At 40.3% G+C, this 24,667-nt stretch overlaps 2 protein-coding genes across 2 annotated transcripts; both read right to left on the reverse strand.

Moving 5' to 3' along the window:
* Window positions 1-1,834: 1,834 nt before the first annotated feature.
* LOC124172167 lies at window positions 1,835-7,445 on the reverse strand. Its single transcript, XM_046551586.1, has 6 exons — window positions 4,796-7,445; window positions 4,292-4,669; window positions 4,102-4,180; window positions 3,806-4,016; window positions 2,484-2,613; window positions 1,835-2,287 (listed from the first exon to the last, which is right to left on the reverse strand). Exons 1-4 carry the CDS (start codon window positions 5,016-5,018, stop codon window positions 3,914-3,916), a joined length of 783 nt encoding a protein of 260 aa, XP_046407542.1. The 5' UTR covers window positions 5,019-7,445; the 3' UTR covers window positions 1,835-2,287; window positions 2,484-2,613; window positions 3,806-3,913.
* Window positions 7,446-10,831: 3,386 nt separating this feature from the next.
* On the reverse strand, window positions 10,832-11,899 carry LOC124172171 (zinc finger protein 182-like; the record flags this gene model as incomplete). The annotated part of the gene is made up of 1 exon (XM_046551589.1): window positions 10,832-11,899. A coding segment is annotated over one exon (939 nt), but the record flags the coding sequence as incomplete, so codon positions are not given.
* Window positions 11,900-24,667: the final 12,768 nt, after the last annotated feature.

Raw genomic sequence — 24,667 nt, forward strand, 5'->3', positions numbered from 1 at the left:
AATTGTTTTCAAATGTTTGAATTACTTGGTAGTGGAATCTGCATCTGAAAGTTATAAATAACAATACTATTTTCTCTACCTTTAGCATGGAAGGGTGAACCTTGTATTACAAGATATTTAATAATTATTTAAATGTACATTATATGAGCTCTCTTAAAAGGAGCAACTTGTCAAAAAAGTATCCAGACCAAAATTACTCCTCCTTGCCCAAACCTATATAATAATCTAACGAATACTTACACCTCTCTCTCATGCCTTGCTTTAGCATGTTCCTGCCAACTCTTCACTGTAACTTCCGCACTACAATTGGTGGCTGTAGCGTCCTGGTTCAGTGCAACATCTGTAAAGGATGAATACAAATATACAGTATACAGACAATTATAAGAAGACAGACATACAAACTTATAAATAGAGATAGGAACTAAATAAAAATACAGATAAGCTATTTTTATTCAGCTCCACTAAATGAAAGCTATAGTCAGCAGATGCCTCCAGGTAAATATGCCAGGTTCAAGATACTCTGCATCAAAATGTGTACCGATGGCTGTACGAAAAGATGCACAAGTTCTATTTTCTGGGTGTAAGATTTCATGCATCAGTTTGAGCAAATAAATGAACCATGAAGCATAGCCGTAAGGTTTGTTTACACAATATATCACTTACAATTAGACCTTTTTTTAGATTCATTCCGAGTTTCTTACAGTCATCCTTATAGTTTCCGCTAAATTAAATGCATGGATGACTAATAGCACAGTTACTTAGTTTGTAGTTAAATTAGTTTATAGTTTAGTAGGTTAGCAAAGTTTGACAGAGAAAATATATTAATTTGATATAGCTTCGCTGTATTTACTTGAATAGAGTATGTGCACGTTATATGGAAAGTGATCTAAAAAACTTAAACCTCAATTAGGCTAAATTCCGATCCTGAGAATAGAGAGGTACTTTTTAAGTGAGATAATAATCATTAAAACTTGCAAAATTAACGATGCACTGAAACACCAGTCGGACATATTCTCAGGACTGTGACGTCACTTTTTTATGTAATCTCAGGCATACCTTTTCTTTAGGGTGAGCCCCTCTACAGTGTATGCCGAGTTTGGAAAGAACCCATGGAATGGCTTATGGGCTAGATTAAACGTGTGTACATGCCATTATCTACATTTTTTAATTCATTTATTTCTCGGTTACGCTGACGACAAGACTCTCGTCAACTTTTCTACCTTGAACTGCCTCATCGTATTTCTCGCTCCTCGTTTCTTGCTTTTGCGTTCGTTTGAAAATTGATATTGACATTAAAATTAATAGACGCACTTAAACAGTGATGATCCTGGTAAATAGTACGACTTAATTCGTGAAAACCAAGTCACTAAATTAACAAAAAAACGGAAAATTAATATTCGATAAAAAGTGATAATTTGGATATTCAAAATGTTTGTAATTTAATTCTAAATACAGTGATGCTAATATTCTCCAATTCGGATGTGAAATAACCTCATCATTATGTCTCAGGCAAAAAAATCTGTAAGTACTCTAAATAAGCTAAAGCTATACTCTAACTGCACTTAATATCTGGACTGGGAATGCACTTAAGACTGCACTTAATTGAAACAATACAGCACAGTTGCCATAGTGCAGTAAAGTACAGTTACCACAGCACAGTCAGAGTGCAGTGGCCACAGCACAGTCAGAGTGCATTGGCCACAGCACAGTCAAAGTGCAGTCGCCTCAGCACAGTCAGAGTGCAGTCACCACAGTACAATCTAAGTGATTTCTTTGGGTCTTCTTCCGTTTTATCCATGGCTCTATGAAAAATCGCTAACATTCCAACTGGCTTCATCAGATCCACTGAAGCAGCGATGCAGATTTGGCCAGACTGATATTTATGTCCAACCGAATCCTCTTTGACACTTCAATGAACCCAAAGAAGCTGACTGGAAGTTTGACTAAATTTCATCCAAAGCCATGGATTAACTCTGAAGAAGACCCAAAAAACTAGCTGGAAAAGGGAATGATCTAAACTCTGTTTTGATATTGGATACAAATGACATAAAAGCCAATTCAGATATAAAATCATTTATTATAAAATGTAATATCTTACAATGAAATTCAATAATACTTGGTGAATTTTACATGGTGTTTCATTTTACATAAATTCATGGAGTTACATTTCGCGGAGGTTTTCCGTAAAGTGGCACCCTCCCCTACCACTTTGCCAAACTGCCGTCAACGGTTCGCCCGCCTTGTGCCTCCACTGTGGCTCTCATCACACCCTTCCAATGCAGGCTTCCTGAAATGACAGACACGAGATATAGTTAGTCAGCAGTGCATTGTAAATTCAATTGACACAGAAAATATGTCATGTTCCATTCAAGGGGATACAAACTGATAAACAATTCTTAAAAGAAGAGTTCACTGAATGAAAATTTATTTTAGTAAATTTATACTTTCAGTAATACATATCAAATAATTGATACAAGCTTTACCTTTTCTGTGAGGTGTATCGGTATTTTCCCGCCTGGTAACCACTGCTCACCCTCAGATTTTTTGCCAAATTGTTAAATGTCTTTGACAGCCTGGGCACCACCTCCCCTTTCAGTTTCGTCTTCACATAAGCTGTAACGGAATATCAAAATTCCAAATTAGTATAATCTTGCTATGCTCCATGGTAAATTGTGCTGAGTCAAGTTATGTAAGTACTAATAGTGAGCACAGAAACAATGTTGTAGTACACTTTTAGAGGTATAAAAATAAAGAGAAAATTTTACATCATTTAATTAAAAGTATTTGACAAATTACTTATTATGCTCCACTTTCATATCGCTATACAGCTAAAGAAACAAAGAATACTGTTGAGGCCACAGGAACATTCACAAAGGGTCATTCCATGTCAGTTCATCGAGGCATGACAAGGTTTACTTGTATTGACATGCATCCTGTATTTTGATATGTTTTATATAGCAAAAATCAAGTTTTCCCCGGCAATGTTGGGTAAGTGCTATGAATTCCTTAAAATATTCTATTTGAAAAATAAATTTTTTCTATCGGGAGAAAAACAACCTGCACATAAAAAATATTTTAATTTTTGAACGTATTATGTACTAGATTCACGTTGTAAATATTTGCTTGTATATAGAAAACAGTTAACACAAGCATTTCATCACACTTGAAGGACTCAACACTGACTACCAGAGTCGTGAAGAGGGAGTTTTTTGCATATTTTTTAACAACAAAGCAAGCAAAAAGCCATGAATTTCATTTTAACAGGTGGTGGGTCATATCTTAAGAGATATCAGAAAAATTAATTTAACTTGATTAAGATATTGACTCAGGTCAAAATTTGATGTTTTATAGAACCATGCTTTTGATGCAAAATTTTTTAAAACCTTATGAAACATATGAGTTTAGAGAATTTCCAATATTCCTTGGTACATTTTTCAATTATTTTTTGGAATGGTCATGACCTCTATGGCAAATTTGCAAATTTTCATAAGAATCGGATGAAAGTTATGGCTGAGACAAATTATTACCCTGTGGAGGTGCAAGTGCCTCTAGAGACCGCTATTAATGAAAAACTGCAGTTTCACCCAAACTTCAAATGGTCGTGAAAAAAAACTATTGGAGATGGCTAAAAAATATTTTACACTTTCATTCCTGCATGGAAGGTTGAAAATTGGCAAGTTTCATCAAAAGCCGAGTCGGTGGGTATCATGCCTGGATGAGCTGACATGGAATGACCCAAAGCATAAGAAAGCATTGTTAATCTATGTAAGTATAACACTCTCAAAGTAACCACCATAGTAATTACCATCAGTAGCGTCCATTGTGGCTCTGCATGCTGCAGGATTCCCTCCTTTGGACACTCTCTGGCGCTTAGCAGAGTGGCATCTAATATACTCCCTCCCAAATAGCTTCATCAGCAACTCCTCCTGTAACCCTTTCGGGGTCGTCCCATTGCTGAGCGCCCCAATTTTATCACCTTTTTTAATGTATATATTGAAGCCAGGGTGCAGCAAAACCTAAAATAAAGAAAGAGGCATTAAGTGTTGAACTTTGTAACGTTTGAAAATCTCGAGATAAATACTACGCTGAAAGGTGGCTTACCGAGTCATCCGAAGGGGTGTTTTTTTTAAATATTTCATTGCATGCCTTAGCATAATGTCCTCCCTTTCCATGTCGTCAACTGGAAATGAACGGATGCTAATTTTTAGCGATGCATGGATCAAATAACGAGATTCTACCCATTATACGTTTAAGGTATTCCAGATTTTTTTTCCTAAACACAACGACATACCTGCATTCGCCAACTCCGAGTCAATTGAAACCCTAGAGGTTAGGCCATCCAACTCAATCAGGGTATTCGCCTCATTGATCACGCCACTTTCCACAGGCACTGGCACAGGAGCTGCGCCTGCAGGAGCCGGGAAGTGGAAGTCTTGGGGATCTTCCTCTCCGAGGGCAATGCCAATGGCATTGGAAATGGGGTCCCTGTTCTCAGGAAAATTTACGGCGGGCGCAGAATTCTTACATTTCATCGCCCTCCTCTTCCCGCCTTTCGCCCCTTCCTCCGCCTTGCCCACAAGCTTCTCGACCGCCTCTTTCGGGGACGAATTACTTTTATTGAGAGGCTTCTCAAATTCTTCCTGGGATTCTTTTATCTCCAAAAGTTTTCCTGAAACAGGTTAATAACAGTTCGTACATAAACACGGCATATCTCGCTGTTACACGAGGGTATCGTGAAAACAAACTACTGATAGGTATATTGGGCATTAAAAATTTTCAGAGAATTGTAAGTTACCACCAACTGCTATGGTTAACACTTTCTCAGGCACTCCATCCCACAGCACCTGGTACTCCCCTCCAACTATTGCCTCCGTTTTAATAAGGGATCCTACATCCGTTGTAATCCCTGTACTCTCGTCGGAGTAAAAGTAGAAGCAGGCCCTCTGCTTCAACTCTCGTACGCTCCGGGAAGAGACGCTGCACATGGAGTCGTCGGAATCCTCTGGCATCAGATTCATCTTGCACTGAGAAAAATAACGATGATATGAATTGGAAGCCACTCGAATTGACTCAAACCGTCAAACAGTAACTGATTAGGTTTAACTTACCCAAGTACTCCCTTAAGTCACACAGAAAATGCTGAACTACTTCGTTCTATGGCAGCTACCGTACTATTCCCGACTATGCCGTGATCAGGAATTGGCGTGGTCTATGACGTCAGTAACGGAAGCACATGGAGCGAAATCAACGGAAGTCCTTGTTGATCAAGTTGTATTATAAGTAATATTACATAATGGAAAAATGAGTGAATAAATAACTTAAGTTGTCACTGTATGCTTAATTTTAATTAATTTGAATGATATTTAACCATCATGTATTGTTAATATTATAAAAATTTAATGTTCGTATGACTCATTATACGCAGTTGGGTAGTTTGGTTGTGGTGGGAATTATAATACCCGTGGTGGTAGGTATCTACGTAGCACAGACACCAAAGGTCGTAGAAATTCCTTTTCAGTGCGTATTTGCGTTTAGTACTAACGATTAAAAAATGCCGAAAGGGACGTACTCCAAAAATTCTAGGACAACGAAATGGAGACGTAGGAAGATAATTGAAGGCGCACTTGGAAATTACCTAAGTAATGCGCCGATAGAAAATGATACTCAGGAAAGGCGCAAAAAGGAAGATGGAAGTCCTGCGACTGAGAAGGCTCCTTTAGAACCGGATTACTTTAATTTAAACGACAACAATGGTATGTAATAATATGAATACATTATGATTTATATGTGCCTCGGGTTTAAGGAATTGTTTTTCTCAGAGCTAGGAATTCTTGTCAATGTTTGGATTATGGTCGTAACTTGATTAAATTGTTTTTCGACCCCTAATAATTTACTCATTTCGACATCTTCGCAACTTAATCTTCCATATTGTCTCTATTATTCTTAGGTTGTGAGTCAGATGAGATGGCATCCAGTGCGTCAGAATGCAGTGCACATCAAACTTCAGGTCGGTAAAATAAAATTCTCGAAAAGCTTAAATCTCAAATAGAATTTAAATTTCATCAGTCATGTTGTCTTGTTTGCTCCATTTGATGAACTTATTTGTGTGCACTGGAGTAACTTCCATTGATGTATTTGTTTCCATTTAAAGGTATACCCTTGGAGAGAAAAGAATCGAGTGAAATTTCTGGTGACGATGAGGACTTTAGCTCTGAAGGCTCTAACAATTTCTCGGACAGTCAGCTTTTCTGAAAGTGAACATGAACCAAGTATCGAAAGCTTTCGGTACTTAGGTGGTGAAAAAATTTACTATGGGTCAAGTATAACAGTTCTTGAGCTGTTATGATGATGTCTCTTTTTCTCCATTTTAAAATATCATATGAATGAATGTCCAAAATCATTGACTTATTGATTTTCCATCTTCCAAAGGAGAACAAGGTTTTTATGAGTATGCACTCACTGAAAATGTTTTTCAACCTGGGTAGTTTCGATCCAAAGAGGTTTTGTAATAATTGTGGTAAAGATGTTCTGCCAGATGGTAATTGTTGTAATTGTCCCAATGCAAAATTTTATTATTTTCTAATTTGCCCAGTTGAAATGCAAATAAGGACCTCGTTTAAAAGAAACGATTTTGTTTATGGTATATCACAGAATTATGATATCTACATGATTTGACAAGTTTGTAGCAGCTGTGATGCGACAAGTTTGCAGCAAGTTAGAAAAAGCTTAACTAGGAGGTGATTCAAGCTTGCAGCAAATGCGATGCGATGACAAGCTTGCTGAAAACTTGCAACTTTTCCCTGACAAGTTTGTGGCAAGCCAGCAGCAAGTTTAGCATGCTATATGGGACACTTCCTCAACACTACCTGACTGTCGACCCTTCGCTTACCGATGGCTTCCTCACCACTTCGTGGTTGAAACACTTCCTGGACGCTTTCTGAACAGTCCCCGTCTCTCGACTCTTCGGCTTCGCTATTTTGGTCATAGGACTTCGCTCAAAGGATTGCTAATTTGTAATTAATAAAGTAAGATGGAAAGGGTAAACAACAGTTGAAGTTGTTCTTGAGAGAATTCACAAACAACCCACGAGAAACGGGAGCGTCGATGAAGTATTGCGGGAGTGGAAGTAGCGGTTGAGTGTTGTGGGAGCATTTTATTTGTGGGAGTGCACAAAAACAGCTGCGGCTTTACACAGTGCAGTTTATGGTAGTGAAGAGGATGGACGTGCCGCCGTAGATTTCCCGAGTCCCACCGCCGCCAGCGAGGGTCGCAGCTGGTATAATACCTTAGGAGAACCACATCACTACCTAAGAGCGGTAGACAGGTTACCGAATCCGACTCGAACCCGGACCTAGGATCTAAGGTTCGATTCTTGGACGCAGGTTATTTTCATAAATAGTTTCTACCTTTCATTTTACAAAAACCTACTGTTTATTATTATTTCCATGATTTACAATTCAAATTTTATTTTTCTATGCGGAAATCTTTTTCTGCAATGTGGCAGCGTCAGGTGTCGAATGGACACTTCCTAAACGCTTCCGGAGGCGTTCCAAGTGGGCCATAATCTGCTTCCCTTCCGCACTTCCGCAACACTTTCCCGCTTCTTCCAGAACACTCCGTCCGACGCTTCCGCAGCACTTCCTTAACGTTTCCATTTCGCCTGGGATTGTTCTTAAGCTCAAGTACGAGATAACCGCTTACCTGTCAGACCCTTGTAACTCCCGCCATAGAAATAAATTCTGGATACGCGATTGATCAACCATCTTTTCAGCTACATAATGGTTACTCACCTGACTACAAGCCATCTGAAACAAGATGCTCCTGAGTGGCGTATTGTCGGTAAATTTTGATTTATTAACTTCAACAAAGAAATCGTAAATTCTTACGGGTAAGGAATGTAGAGTAAACTAGTGGAGTGAAATAGTTTACGCAACTGTTATTTTTCCGCTCTGCAGAGCTGAAATTTCAACCATTAATGCACTACGATCCGAAATAGGCTTGAATTGAATGAGTGAACGTAAAATATCGTATAACGTGCAAATAAAATAAGAATAAATGGATCGCTCGATCCCAAAGATGAGTGTGGATCTACACTCATCGCTGGGATAAAAACCTACTCAATTACTTCCAACAGAACAATAAAAATTAAACAATAATAATTCGCGGCTATGGGATATATATGTACTAGGGTCTCCTGAAATTCACACTAGTAATGAGACATTCGCGATTGATTCATACAAAGTGAATAAAAGACACGATTACTTAGTGATTTAAGTAACCCATTATTCATTGCGAAAACAGTGGGTCAACAATCACTCAGGCTCACGGTTTAATCATATCAATATTAGACCAAATGGTTATACAATTCTGGTAAACTCCTGGGCTTGCTGATAAATGACAATATATCAATATCAAAAAGCGGTGGAATATGTTTGGGGAAATATACTTTGGAAACAGGTATTTAAGGAAAACATTTAAAAAAAATAACATGCCTGAAAATGCATTTTACATGATTGTTGCCCTTGAAATATAACTTGAAGCAGACGCAGTAAGAATACTTCAATTCCAGATAAGAAATTTAAATTAATTTTTGAATTCTCTGAGGCTGTTGAAAGTTATTCATTTGTAAACGCCTCTCCTATTCCAATTCATTTCATCATAATCACCCAATGTTAACTTTCAGATCGAATGCCATTCTTACCCGTAAACCATTTACGTTTTTACGTACACCCTATCATATTCCATGATCCACAACGATAAATCCAGTCCCCAATCTACATCTGTTGCAATCTAATCCAAACGTCTTCATTTAGAATCTACTCGGATAAACATTTAGCCTCCACAATGAACACATCTCCATTGTCGCATGTCCTTCAACCAAATCACAGATGTGGACTGAATCCCAGAACACCTGGACTAAGTCGAAGACTTGATTACCCCCATGAAGCTTCAACTTAACCCTAAAAAACTTAGGTGACACAATTAACAAGGAAGAACGAACCTTCCACATGAATCCTGATTTACTATGGCACCTATAGAATCAGGCGAGGCAAAACACAATGAAAAATTTAGGGGGTGCTGTGGATGAAAACATGACTCGGCCAGCAAACAACACAGCACATATCAAAGAGTCGTAAGGTGCATCACCAGCAATAAAACTGCAGCGTTTATAGCACTAAATTAACACAAAATTTTGAAATTGTTAATGCCCAGACAATACTCAAGTGCTCCCGGTAAATATGAGGACTGGAAAGGAAAAGGTTATCTGCCCAAGGCTGTTGCTAAGTCGTATATATAACCATTATTTTGCTGTTTGTCAGGACACTTTTTTAATATTAGTGTCTACAGAAGCTGAAGATCCGAGTTATATTTCCGTTTCGTAACTTTATTTCAATTACTCATTCACATGGCAAAAATTCACTAAAAATCGAGTCAACATGAAATCTCATTATTTATCACGCTAAATCCAAAGCAACCTAATTTCTTTCATGCAATGCATGGGCATATACTAACTGCCCTTTAAGTGCATAGAATCATTACCGCAGCGTTGACATAATAATTTATCTAAATAATTCACTCAAAAATTATAAATACTATAAAACTTAAGTACGATGGAAAATGCGATATATTAAGTACAATTACTAAAACTAGTAATGTGAAGAGAGCTCAAGAATTTTAAGTTGTAAAACACAAAAGTAAATGCCGAAGAAATTCCTTCCACTTCAATCTTTTTGTTGAAGTAGACATCAATCATTGAAAAGGTAAAACCAGAATGTCAGTGAGACATGTTGTATGATTAAATTTTAATGACTTCGCTCCCAATATATATACATGATAGCAATGCCTTAGCGGACTTGGAAAACCGGGGCTTTTCTTTCCCTGCAATAAAAATATGCATATTCACCACTATTTTTACGGGAAATATTTTGTCCATGATAAAATAATCTCAATTGATGTAACTCCACACGCAAAACCACGCGTCAAATACGACCAATTACATTTCTAAAAACTATTCATACACAGCAAGGAAGTTGTTTCGTGCCAATCAACGGGACACAATTACCAGGAAATATATGGCCATTCACCTGGGAAAGAAATTCCTTGATTGATCGTTTAAGGCTTAACTATGGCTACCAATGTTTTCAAGAGGAAATATTACTGTCATTTGTACAAAGAATTGCATGGTGATTGTGGTGCAGGCACTCAAACTAAAACACAATATTGACGTAATCATTCATGCGGGTAAATAAACAAATTAAACAGACCAGTCACACAGCTTAGTACTCTCTCCATCAATCCTGCATTATTATTAACTTGATATTTGCATATAGATTACATAGAAGCACTACATCAACTAACATCGATCATACAATTGAACATTGATCAATCACACAATTAACATTAACAAAACAAAGAAAATTATTCTTTGGACAAAGTGCCTGCAGATTTATCGTAAGTTTTGCAATGATTGGCTTACATTCAAATGTAAATATTTTTTTACCAGTAAAAAAATAGCAGTTAAAAATAAAGGAATAAATTATTTACTCCTTGAAAATATCGCACAGCAAAATAACTTGAACATTTATTAAATTAGGTTAGAGACCTAATTGAATATTATTACATAGTTTTCAACATTATGGGATTATTTTTTATTTCATTCAAGCAGTTCTTGTAATAATAAGATTTATTTACCTTGATTGCTAACAATTACTAATGACTAGTCAACTAAAACTTAGCCCTGTGTGCTTGAAAATGAAAGAAAAGGTGTATCTATTAAGAGAAAGTCTTTCCACATTCATTGCAAGAATAAGGCTTCTTTTCGATGCACCCGCGTGAGTAGGACAAGGTTTCGTTTAGTGACGTAAGACTTTCCACATTCACTGCACGAACATGGTTTCTCCTTCATATGAGTCGGAATTTGAAGAACAAGGTGACTATTTTGAGAGAAAGACTATTCAAATTAATCGCAAGAAGAAGGTTTCTCCTTCGTATGTGTCCGAAGGTGATTGACAAGGGTATTCTTAACAGAGAAAGACTTACCACATTCACCGCAAGAATAAGGTTTCTCCTTCGTATGAGTCCGAATGTGATAGACAAGGGTGCTCTTTCGAGAGAAAGACTTATCACATTCACCGCAAGAATAAGGTTTCTCCTTCGTATGAGTCCGCATGTGACGGAGAAGGGTGCCCTTTTGAGAGAAAGACTTATCACATTCATTGCAGGAATAAGGTTTCTCCTTCGTATGAGTCCGAATGTGAATGTCAAGGAGACTCTTTCGAGAGAAAGACTTTTCACATTCATTGCAGGAATAAGGTTTCTCCTTCGTATGAGTCCGAATGTGAATGTGAAGGGAAATCTTATGAGAGAAAGACTTATCACATACATTGCAACAATAAGGTTTCTCCTTTGTATGAATCCGCATGTGACATACAAGGTGACTCTTTTGAGAGAAAGACTTATCACATTCATTGCAAGAATAAGGTTTCTCCTTCGTATGAGTCCGAATGTGACGGAGAAGGGTGATCTTTTGAGAGAAAGACTTATCACATACATTGCAAGAATAAGGTTTCTCCTTTGTATGAATCCGCATGTGACATACAAGGTGACTCTTTTGAGAGAAAGACTTATCACATGCATTGCAAGAATAAGGTTTCTCCTTCGTATGAGTCCTAATGTGACTGACAAGGTTGCTCCTTATGTTAAAAGACTTTTCGCACTCATTGCAAGAATAAGGATTCTCCTTTGTATGAATCCGCATGTGACAGACAAGGCGACTCATTTGAGAGAAGGACTTATCACATTCATTGCAAGAATAAGGTTTCTCCTTCCAATGAGTCCGAATGTGAATGACAAGGCTGTCCTTTCTAGAGAAAGACTTATCACATTCATTGCAAGAATAAAGTTTCTCCTTCGTATGAGTCCAAATGTGACGGACAAGGTGACTCTTTTGAGAGAAAGACTTTTCACATTCATTGCAAGCATAAGGATTCTCCTTTGTATGAATTTGCATGTGACGGACAAGGTGACTCTTTTGACAGAAGGACTTATCACATTCATTGCAAGAATAAGGTTTTTCCTTCGTATGAGTCCGAATGTGACGGACTAGGTGACTCTTTCGCGAGAAAGACTTTTCACATTCACCGCACGGATAAGTTTTTATCTTCGTGCGAGTATGAGTGTGACGGACAACGCTGCTTTTTTCAGAGAAACTCTTTTCACATTTACTGGATGAATAAGATGTCTTTGCTGTGAGTGGAACAACTGTGCATGATTTCCCATCTACAATGAAGCTTCTCCCCACTTCCCCCACATTTTTATTCTCCCTTGTTCCTCCGAAGTTATCCTCAAGAAGCCAATTTCCTTTTTTTCTCACCCCTTGGCTTTTACACACCAGATGATTTAAACTCTCGGAGGAGATGGGCTGACAAGAAGTGTTAATTTCTTTTCTAGAAATCAAGGTTTTGAGCGACGAATCTTTTCCGATTGACAAATTTGAATCAATATCTAAATTGCCAGAACCGAAATGAATCTCGAGGTGCTTGATGAGATCATGTTTGGCATTGAATGCATCCCTGCAGTAGAAACAATGATAAGATTTTTTCCTTGAACAGGCACGCTTCCCGGGATTTTTAATCATGCAAGTACTTTTCACTTTGTTTTCCCGTATGGCTGCCTTAGTACCATTCTTCCCATTCTCAGTGCTCCTGAAAAACTTGATGGTTTCTGCATTATTACAACAACCTCTCTTCCCTGCAATAGTCATTTTTCCTCTATCCTCTCTGATTTTAGATGCATATCCAGATTTCGAATGTAACCGTCCATCATTAGGATTTGAGCACAACGTTATTGTATCAGCAAGTAAGGTATCACATTTTTTAATGTCTTTATCAATCACCTTCTTTCCTTTCCTTGAATGTGATGCTCTTATCTTTGGTTCAAGGACTGCAAACAAGGCTGAGGCTCGTTCAGAAGCTAGGGACTCTAGAAAAGAATTTCAAATAAAAAAAGGTAAGTTCAGGCATGAAATCTACGATTCGTTGAACTAATTTATAACAGCCTTTAGACAGATACCAAGGTAACTACTTTAACCGATTCTTCCGTTAAATGCTATACACATAACAATATGTCAGTTAATTTTTTACGGTGGTTTCATTACATTTCTTCACAAATTGAGCGGCACTGCTCCACCGAGACATTGAGCAAAATAATGAATACTGTAAGTCCCCATGTCAGCATTCATGCCTCGTCACCTCCCTCCCTTCTTGCCCCATCTACCTTTTTCCTTTCCGCACACTAGAGGAATGTGCAACGAAGTCCGATTGCCGAATTGCAGCAACGGCTCCCCCTCCCTCGCACAGACGCCCCTCCCCACCCTTTGTGCCATCCACCTTTCCCGGATGAATGCGAATGCAACGCCGTTTGCCGAATTGCGACAAACGGCTGACTGGGGATAAAAGCAAGGTGAAGGAGGAACAGAGGGAGAACGGTGTGGGCGGTCACGATGGAAATTCCATGTAACAAGGAATAAACGGTACTTTTCCAGCATCTCTGGACTTTCCTTTCCCAAATCCCTGCCAAATTTGCCCGATCGAGCCCGAGAGGACTAACAACTGGTGTCTGGTAGTATGATTTGGCATATTTGGGGAAGTGGATGGAGTTCCAGGATGGTCGGAAGAGTGAGCATTGGAGGGAAGGAGATGGACCTTCAACAGGCCTTAGAACAAATGCACAACAAACTCCGAGAGCTGAGTGAGGAGAACGAGAAGCTCCGGGCTGACAACGGTGCACCCGCCGCAGATAGAGGACCGACGATAAATTTTGGTGTTCTTGGATCCGTAGAGGGGTTCTCTGGGAGACCAGGGGAGTCGGTGACTCTCTTCTTTGATAAATTGGAAAGGGCAGCCGAGTTGGGAGGGTTGTCAGATTCAGAGAAGCTACACGTCGCCGTGCTACGGCTAAGCGGGGAAGCCGCCGAGTATTTCCGCAGCAGGGATGAATGTATGCATGCAGCCAACTACGAAGAACTGAAAGAGCTACTCCTCCAGCGATACCGCAGTAAAAGAAGCGCAAGGTTTTACCGGGAAATGCTCATCAACATGCACATGTTACCCGGCGAAGATATCGAGACCTTCGCGGACCGCATCCGAAAAATTAATTCACAAACGTACGAAATAGACGGAACGGCAGAGCACGTCGCCGAAACACGTTTCTAGGCAGACCAACGTGCTCTCGATACGTTTCTCCGCGGCCTTCCGGGTGAGTTGGGGAGGCAGTGCCGCCTGACGGCGCCGAAAATGTTCGACGAAGCGGTCCGAGCGGCGATACGAATCCAAGAGGTGGAGGGATGCTTTAAGGAGCGGCCACTACCGACCAGGCACATCTTCCGCGCACCGAGGGAGATAGCGTGCTTCAATTGCGGGGAAGAGGGCTACTTCGCGAGGGAGTGCAAGACAAGGAGACGCTGTCATTCATGCGGGAGAGAGGGCCACGTCGCGCGGGAATGTCGGAACCGCCGCCGAGGGGAGAGCAACGGGAATTTAAACGCTGCTGGGGCCGACGTCGCCGCCAACCGCGGCCCCTGGTAAGTGTCCTTCTTCCGAGGGTGGATATGGGGGGAAGGGCACACGATTTAGTGGCGGAAGTTTATATTAAAGAACGCCCGTGTCGGGTGCTGATTGACACAGAAGCTCAAATATCATTGGTGACGAGTGCCGCGTGTGGGCGGGGGGGCATGAAGAGTTCTCCTTAAAGAGTTAAGGGAATTACGGGAGACGTGATGTGGGTCCACGGAGAAAAACTTATATGCATTTCTGTGGGAGAGGAGCGGTATGACCATGTGATGCAGGTCGTGGACAATTTAGGTGGTTTTGGCGGGATTTTGGGACTTGACTTTTTGCAGAAATATAAGGGTGTTATAGATGCTAGCAGAGGGCGCATTACGATAAACGGCCAGGTTTGGGCCTCGCGAGGCGGCCGCATTGCCAATGCTGGTGAAAGAGAGATGTCGAAAAAGGTCGATGATGAAGCAAAACTATGGGAAAGAAATGTTATTGCGCGACTCGATAGATCCGAAGTTCTGCCCCCACGTAATGAAAGAATACTTGAGGTGGCATTACAAGGAGGGCGGGGGTGGGTTGGCAGCGAAGTCATAGCCGAACCGGCGTTGGAATATATTGAAGGGTGCTATGTGGCGAGGGCAGTGTGCCGCGTAAGCGAAGATGAACGAATAATACTTCAGGTGGCCAATTTCAACAACGGAGAATTAACGCTGAATAAGGGAACGGTGCTGGCTAGCGTCGCACAGGTCGACATGAGTGGGGGAAAAATCAAAGGCGGAGAAATGGAGGGGAAGGTGAGAGTTGCGAGACCGGTGGTTGATGAGTTAGATTTCTCCGAAAAGCTGAGTCACTTGAAAGAGTCCGAGAGGAATGTCCTCTTACCTGTACTCGAAGAGTTCCGAGATTTATTTTCGGAGGACGGCATGCCACCACCAACTGATATAACCACCCACCACATACCGACGGGAATTCACCCCCAATTTATAGAAAACCTTATAGAAGTCCCTTCCATCAGAAGGCCATTATCGAAAAATTAGTGCGGGAGCAACTCGACGCAGGGATAATCGTTCCAAGTGAGAGCCCGTGGGCGTCCCCTGTGGTGATCGTGCCGAAAAAATCACGGGATGGAGAGCAAAAATTTAGATTTTGTATTGATTTTCGGGCCCTAAATGCCATCACCACGCCAGACGTCTACCTGATACCCAATATCGTAGAGACCCTCGATTACCTAGGGGGCTGTAATTACTTCACAACTTTTGATCTGACAGCTGGCTACCACCAAATTCAGATGCACTCGGACTCGTCAGCTTAGACAGGATTTATCGTCGACAGTGGCCATTATGAGTATAAGAGAATGCCATTCGGCCTCCGAAACGCCCCCGCGACGTTTCAGAGGATGATGGATGGTGTTTTACGAGGATTAAAACCGACCCAGGCCCTCGTTTATCTCGATTGTGTAATCATATTCAATTCCGGTATTGACGAGCATGCAATAAGAGTGAGGAAAGTGTTGGAGAAGTTGAGGTCAGCCAAACTCACACTCAAATTCGAAAAATGTATGATCGCGCAGAGCGAAGTTAAATATTTGGGACACATAATCGGGGAGAGTGGAGTTCACCCTGAACCCGAGAAAATAGAAGCGGTTAGGAATTTCCCTACGCCCACGAAAACTAAGGAGTTGCAGTCCTTTTTGGGGTTGGCCAAATATTATCGGAGATTCGATGAGAATTATGCGGTGACGGCCAAACCCCTCAAACGTCTATTGAAAAAGGGGGCCGCGTTTGTTTGGACCCCGGAGTGCGACATGGCTATGGAGTCCTTGAAAACGGCACTCACGCAAAGTCCAGTTTTAGTGTATCCCGATTTCCATAAGCCTTTTATACTCTCCACCGACGCCAGTAACTTAGCTTTAGGCGCGGTATTGGCCCAAGAAGTTGATGGGAATGAACATCCTATCGCCTATGCGTCCCGGCAGCTTCATACTTCCGAAATAAATTACAGCGCCACGGAAAAGGAATTGGCGGCCCTAGTGTGGGGGTGAATCATTTCCGATGTTACCTCTATGGCAGGAAATTTCGGGTAATCACAGATCACGCGGCGCTGAAGTGGTTATTTAGCGTGAAAGACCCCTGCAGCCGGCTGATGAGATGGACCCTTAAACTAAGTGAATACGATTATGACGTTGTCCATAAATCGGGAAAACTACACCTAAACGCGGATGGGCTAAGTCGAAAGGTAGGGCGGGTGGAGGTCTTTCCGATTGAGGATTGGCCGGTGGCGCACGAGGGGGATGCGGAGTGCGACTTTTGGGGAAGGCGAGCGGGATTTGTTAAGGTGAACGGAATTCTGCTTAAAAGTACTAAAGATGGGGAGAGAGTGGTTGTCCCTAAGAGTTTAAGGGGTGGAGTAATACAGAAATTCCACGATGATCCCTTGTCGGGCCACCTGGGAGTCCGGTCTACCATCTGGCGAATTAGAAACTTGTTGGTGGCCTGGAATGTTGAAAGACGTAGAAACGGCCGTTAAGGGGTGCATCTCCTGCCAGCAGAGGAGTCCGTACGGGAAAAGTAGAGCCCCCCTCCAAACCCTCCCCGCCAGGGACCGCCCTTTCGATTTCATTGCCTTAGATATTGTTGGGCCCCTCCCTAAGACCAGTTTGGGAAATCGATACGTGTTGACCATATTGGACCATTTCTCTAGGTACATAACGTTATTGCCTATCGAGGATCAAACCGCAGAAACAGTTGCGGCGACACTGGTAAAGGAATGGATTCTCAATTTCGGTGTCCCTCAAAAGTTGTTAACAGATCAGGGGAGTAATTTCACGTCGGAACTATTCCTTCAGGTGGCCAAACTATTGAAAATCGAAAAACTCCGAACATCTCCTTTCCATTCACAATGTAACGGTAGAGTGGAGAGGGTTCATAGGACGATCGCGCAAATGTTAAGTCATTATGTAAACAGTGCAAACAATAATTGGGACAATCCTACCGTACGCCACGGCAGGGTACAATATGAGTATTCATAGGAGTACAAAGTGTGCTCCACACGAAGTTGTGTTTGGTTACGCAAAGAATTCACCTTTCGAATGTATGGAGAGGAAAATAAAAGGGCTGGATGGGACATATGTGTCTAACTTGAGGCGCCATCTTAAAATGATATGGGACAAACGTAGGAAAAATAATAAAAAAGCAGCGGAAAACCAAGTGCGAGCATCTTTAGCGAAGTCAACGAGTCGGCGCTCATACTCAGAGGGCGATTGAGTATACTTGTGCGACTTAAGTTTGCGGCCGGGACAAGTGAAAAAATTCCACAAGCCGTGGAAGGGGCCGTTCCGCGTTGTCAGTGTCATTCCACCTTGCAACCTTAAATTGCAACTTGCGCACCGCACGGTCATTGTGCACGAAAATCGAGTGAAACCTCATCACTCCTCCTCCTTCCTTCCCCCTCCCCCCCCCCACCGGCGCAAAAAGAGGGAGGCCAAAAAAAGCAACGTCGGCGCCCCTAGTGAAAGAGGTGGCCGTCGAGTGGAAAATACACGGCAACCACAGTGCTTCACACATAGTCACGAAGAATCCACATCTCCCCTGGAGGTACACCCACCAATCGACTATGGGCACCCCCCGGCGGATAACGCACCAGACAGCCTGCCGACGCCCGAGAAAGATAAAGAAGAAGAGAAGTGTCCCCCCGCCTCCCCGAACCTCCGTATGCTCTGTGATCCCTTGGACCACCCCCGACGCCGCGTGAACCCCCCTGCCCCTTAAGCGAAGAATCCCCTCCCCTCGAAAGCAGTGTAAGCCCCCCCCTCACGTGTGGAAACGAAAGCATAGCCCAGACGCATCAGTACAACCTCCGTCCTCGGCCAACCTCGAAAAATGGAGGAAATTAATCAGTACTGGTGTATTATGCTATTGCTTGCACTACCGAAGAGTGGTGAAGTGAGAGTGACCCCTCTGATGAAGGGGTGGTTCTTGAGAAACAAAGAGATGTGGTCTTCTCGGAGCACACATGGTCTATTGAGACATGGGAGACCCCAAACGGGGTTGGGTTAATTCTGGGGGAGCCACCTTGAAAACGGTTTTTTGAAATTTTGGAAACAGAAAATGTGAGATTTAACAAAAAATGAGTCTTTATGTTTTAAGAATTGGGATTGTATTATTAATTACTTGTTAATCGTCTGTTTTAAAGTGACATTTAATTTTGATTGTGTAGTTAAAAACATATATATATATATATATATATATATATATATATATATATATATATATATATTTTCTGTTGAGGGAGGGTGATTGTAAGTCCCCATGTCAGCATTCATGCCCCGTCACCTCCCTCCCTTCTTGCCCCATCTACCTTTTTCCTTTCCGCACACTAGAGGAATGTGCAACGAAGTCCGATTGCCGAATTGCAGCAACGGCTCCCCCTCCCTCGCACAGACGCCCCCTCCCCACCCTTTGTGCCATCCACCTTTCCCGGAGGAATGCGAATGCAACGCCGTTTGCCGAATTGCGACAAACGGCTGACTGGGGATAAAAGCAAGGTGAAGGAGGAGCAGAGGGGAACTCGGGTGGGCGGTCACGATGGAAGTGCAATGTAACGAGGAATAAACATTACTTTTCCAACATCTCCGCACTTTCCTTTCCCAAATCCCTGCCAAATTTGCCCGATCGAGCCCGAGAGGACTAACAATACTAACCTCAAATATCTACTCCAGAAAACATCTCAATGCACTTTTTCATGCACAGAAGTAATCTTACACTGAATTTACAAATGCAATGCACACACATAATGTTGAACGGAAACAATTATCACCATTATTAAACGAATATACTTCCTTTCAATGCAAGGCTAAAAATATGCAAAATAATAATGGACAGGAACTACGTGGGTCAAAAGGTAATTGAAGCTAACAAAAAATCATTGCCATCTTAATAAATCGTTGAGAGAAAGATAAATGGGTAATAATACGGCATATTGTAAGAACTAACCTTCAAGGACAACATGTATTAAAAAGAAATATTTGCAGTGCGTAAACAAGAACACTAACAGCAGTAAATGAATATCATATTGTCTGAGAGGCACATTTCTATTCTAAAGAAACTTTCGCAACCACTACACCCTGCATTATTTATAAAATTATTTCAAGTATAAAGGCATGGGGTATTAATGATTATATACCTAGGTCATTATATATATTATATTGGGATGGTAAGATGGGATGCCACGTATCCAAATATCTGCAGCTATTGCCCTTCATCAGATACATTGGATCCAAATTTGTGGAAGGCATGAGATCAGGATCCGAAATTTTATTTTATGGCTTCAGTGAAAGTACACCCCAAATGAGAAGAGTGGAAAGGGTTCTAACTCTCTCTTTGAATGTGCCCTCACATTGCCGCTAATATCTCTTTCTGCCAGTTATAGATTGAGTGCCTGGATGGTTCAGGATGGATAGGTATCAAAAACCATCAGAACACATCTGTTATGCAGAATTTTAAAATGAGAAAAAGATTGTCGTGTTTGCAGAATGCACCTAACATTTTGATAAAAGGCTTTGCATGCAAAGATGCACTGAAATGGCAGACAGCACATTTTGTAACATATCAGTAGCCTCCCCCCACACTACTTCCCAACTCCATCTTACAACCATCTACAATCGTCTGGTTTCAGTGGCTGACCCTGTACTCAGGGTTGAATTCACCATGGATTAAGTCTGGCAAGCAATCGCTATGAAGCATGATTCATGGTTCTTGAGTAAGTCTTTAAGAATATCTATTTCATTTTCTCACTTTGTGGATAGACTTCACATGAAAAACCTGAAAATTGGCAAAGCTACCTGTTATCCAAGTTGTTCACATGTATCCATTTTCCAAGTTCCTCACTCTTCCCTTAAATTCTTTAATAATTTATCTATTTTTAGAAGCAATCATCACAATAATATTTGAATTTGGAATACGTCCAGAGTGAATTTTCACAAAACTCAAAGTAATTAAATTGTGAAGAAATGTAGAAAATACCACTAGAACATCATAATAAAAAATAAACTCAACAGTCATAAGTTAAATTAACATCCAATTAATTCGAACTTCTCATATCCACCCTCAAATAGGGTGATACCATGTACTTTGCTGTACAACCTTTAACAATTTGGATGAAGCAATAACCTTGAAATCTTAGCCAACGAGAATAAGTAAGCAGGGCCTGGTCCCCCACTGTCATTACTCTGCAGAACTACAACTGCTGCACACAAGGTATTGAAATTGAGTCAAGCCTATTTTCAGCCAAAAAGGTTTTTTTTCTTTATCTCACTTTTACCATGAACAACTGTTAGGCCTATTAAAGCACAGTTAACAAGAGCACAAAACATAGAGTTGGTTGAGGTGTTTATCAAAGCAAAATTTTACCATCATTTCAAAATTGAAAAAAAACCACTTGAGCTCATTTCAACAAATTCCACGTCAATATTGTCTATGGACGCCAAAATTGCCATGGCACACAACTGGATTCATATGCTTAGTATTCCTCACAAGTGATTTATTGGGATTTTTTTCTATTACCCAGTCTTAAAGACAAAATTGTTAAGAAAGTACACTGGAATTCCCATATGAATGCACATGATAAAATATATCGATTAATGTCACTGAAGCATGATGAAAATTTTACTAGACATTTGCCGACCTGATTATATTCTCAAGTAGAACTATAAATCATAAACTAAAGAAAGTATTTAATATTATGGATTTATTAAAATTTAATATTATGGATTCAGTGAAGGCACATCCCAAATGAGAAGAGTGGAAAGGGTTCTAACTCTCTCTTAGAATGTGCCCTCAAAGATCCCCTAATATCTCTTTCTGCCAGTCTTAGTTTGAGTGCCTCAATGGTTCAGGATGGATTGGTATCAATAACCGTCAGAACAGACCAGTTACGCAGAATATTAAAATAACAAAAAGCTTGTTGTGGGTGGAATTCACCATGGATTAATTCTAGCAAGGAATCACCATGAAGCCTGATTCATGAGTAAGTCTGTAAGAGTATCAATTTCATTTCCTCACTTTGTCAATTCACAGACTTCATATGAAAAAGCTGATTGGCAAAGATACCTAATTTCCAGGATGTCAACATGTATCCATTTTCCAATACCCTTACACTTCCATTTTAGTTTATCTATTTTCAGAAGCAATCATCACAATACTACTTTAATTTTGAATGCGCCCAGAGTGAATTTTCTAAGTACTGAAAATGTGAAGAAATGTACAAAATACCACTAGAACATCCTAATAAAAATAAACTTAGCTGTTATAAGTTAAATCAACATCCAATCAATTCAAACTTCTCATATCCACCCTCAAAGAGGGTAAAGCCTTGAACTTTGCTGTACCACCTTTAACAATTTGGATGAAGCTATAACCTTGAAATCTTAGCTAACGAGAATAAGTATGACCTGGTCATTCACTGTCACTACTCTGAATAACTAAAACTGCTGCACACTTGGTATCGAAATGCAGTTTAGCCTATTTTTAGCCAAAAAGGTTTTTTTCCTTATCTCACCTTTTCCATTAATTACTGTTTGGCCTATTAAAGCAGTTTCGAAGAGCACAAAACAGTGAATTGGTTGGGGTGTCTATCAAAGAAAAATTTAACCATAATTTCAAAACTGAAAAAAAACACTTGAGCTCATTTCAACAAGTTCCATGTTCATTTTGGCTATGGATGCTATAATTGACATGGTACATAACTGGAATCTTATGCTTATTATATATTTGCTTTGGTTATTATACTTAACAGGTGATTTATTGGCCATTTTTTCTATTACCCAGCCTTAAAGACTAAATTGTTAGGTTAAGTACGCTGGAATTCCCATATGAATACACATTACTGCATTTATTGGTGAATGTCACCGATGCATGACGAAAGTTTTACTTGACATTTGCTGACCTGATATTATTATCCATCAGAACTATAAATCATAAACTAAATAATGTAGAGCTGGATGAAAAATACAGGTGCTCCATCCTTAACAAGGGAAGTGTCCAAAAACCGGGTCTCAGATTTCAATCGAATTTTCTTTTGTTATACACGGTCCATTGGGAGCTGTCCTTGAATCAGCCCCCATATGGGGTTGTATAACCAAATAGTTTAAAATGAAATGCAGTTAAAACGTACAGGTAAAATATATTCAGGTATAAGAGCACTCTGCAAAGGGTGAGCATTAGTCCAGTGGTTTAAGTACCCAATTGTCATGCCGAGGACCTGGGGTCAGCCAAATGCAAAAATAAAATTTTCAGTGAACTTAACAGAAATATTGACGAAAAACCAGCTTTTGTAAAATAGAGTGTAGAAATATGGTATGATAAAAATTCAAATTGAAAATTTGATTGAATTCTGAGTTCCCGTTTTTTAATATTCCCTTGTCATAATTAATTACAAGTATTTTCTGTGAAGAGTCATTTTCAAACACTGAAGATCACTCACCATCCGCCTCTGTCATAGACTCCATAGACATTGTTAGATTCTGAACCAGCTCTCCATTCTCCGTAACAGTAGGCTGAAAGTAAGCAGATTTCAGATGCACCCACACCAAATGACATCTCAAAAATTCTAAAAAAGTAAAGCAAAAATCTTAAACTCTCTTGAATCTCTGGTGTGAATACAAAAACAAATGAAGTGACAACACCAACACTAATCCTTAACGCTCTCCAATAATTAACTGTCCTAACAGTGTTCCCACTCTACCTAAAGAATGAAATGTACGGTTTTTCCAGGTAATCCAAGTATTTACGATTTTTTTTAGGTTTTCACGTTTTTTTCAGTTTTTCACGATCTCAATGTCGTCAAATTCATGGTTCATTTATAAGTCAGCAAAAGGAAAATCGCCGGCCTAAATTACCGAAAAAAATTAGCGTACGCGACATGCGCCATACGTACGAGACATATAATGAAAACGCAGCAATGAAAAGTGATATCTGTTATGACGTCAACGTTTGGAAAATTCAGAGCCGAATAAATGCCAAACCCAACCGCGCTCTTGCCCGGACGCCGAATACCATTGCCTCCTTTCATATGCAAATGCCCTTAGGACCTTCTTCTGTATGAACACCGGAAGTCATTTTCTAATTCCTCGCCGAGAGATTGTTTTTGGCGCACGTTGTTATTACCGCACAGTAACCAAATTTTCCTTACTCAATCTTACAGAGATCTCGGAAAATATTTATTAAAATTGTTTATAGAAATTAATAAATCAATAAATCAATTTCATATCATTACAGTGGATCCTCGTTCTATTGTTTTTCGGGGGATGGGTGAAAAAAATAGACGAATGCGGAATCAATCGATGCGGGAATGTTTCGATATGTTGCCTATGTCCCAGGAAACGCAGGATTTGGGCGCGTAATTATGATATTTGTCACAGGATTCAAAGAAGATTTTAGCCAGTCACAGGAATACTAGTATTTTATCGAGGCACTTAGGTCATATTGTTGATTCGAATAATATCTCTTACAAATATCCTAAAGGAACACGCCACCTCACTAACAATGTTTGCTCTCCACTCGGAATTTACCCTGCTATTATGGATTTCTCTCTGATGTAAAAATCCATGAAACGCCATTTCCAAAACACGTATTCACGAAAACAATATGCATGTTATGCCCAACACAACCGCTATCGCCGACGCAGTGATTGATTGTGAGATGGATCATATAGGCCAAAAAAAGTCAATTATTTGTAATGTTCCTGTCTAATAAATATATTTTTCATGTAATTTAGGCCATGCGTAATGCGTGAACATTGTTGCGTTAATCGTCAGCGGCACGCCCGCCTGAGCCTCGGCTTCATCCCACTTCTTGTTTTCACCTGATAGCTTGCTCTACCCCCACCCCTACCGTTATCTGCTAGAGGACAGCCCGAGGAGTTCTCCAATATTCATGCGCTTCTATCCCGGATGCTTTTCTTCATATTCAATTATTTTAAGTCCATCTTTTAAATCACTCACTTGTTTTTTCGGAAGGGTGATGGTCCGAAGACGGATAAAAATAAAACTAAAAAAAATTAAACCTTACTTTATTAAACCCACATGAAAAACACTCGCTAGTTTGAAGTCAACC

This window comes from Ischnura elegans, assembly GCF_921293095.1.
Source record: "Ischnura elegans chromosome 13 unlocalized genomic scaffold, ioIscEleg1.1 SUPER_13_unloc_1, whole genome shotgun sequence".
Taxonomy (NCBI): domain Eukaryota; kingdom Metazoa; phylum Arthropoda; class Insecta; order Odonata; family Coenagrionidae; genus Ischnura; species Ischnura elegans.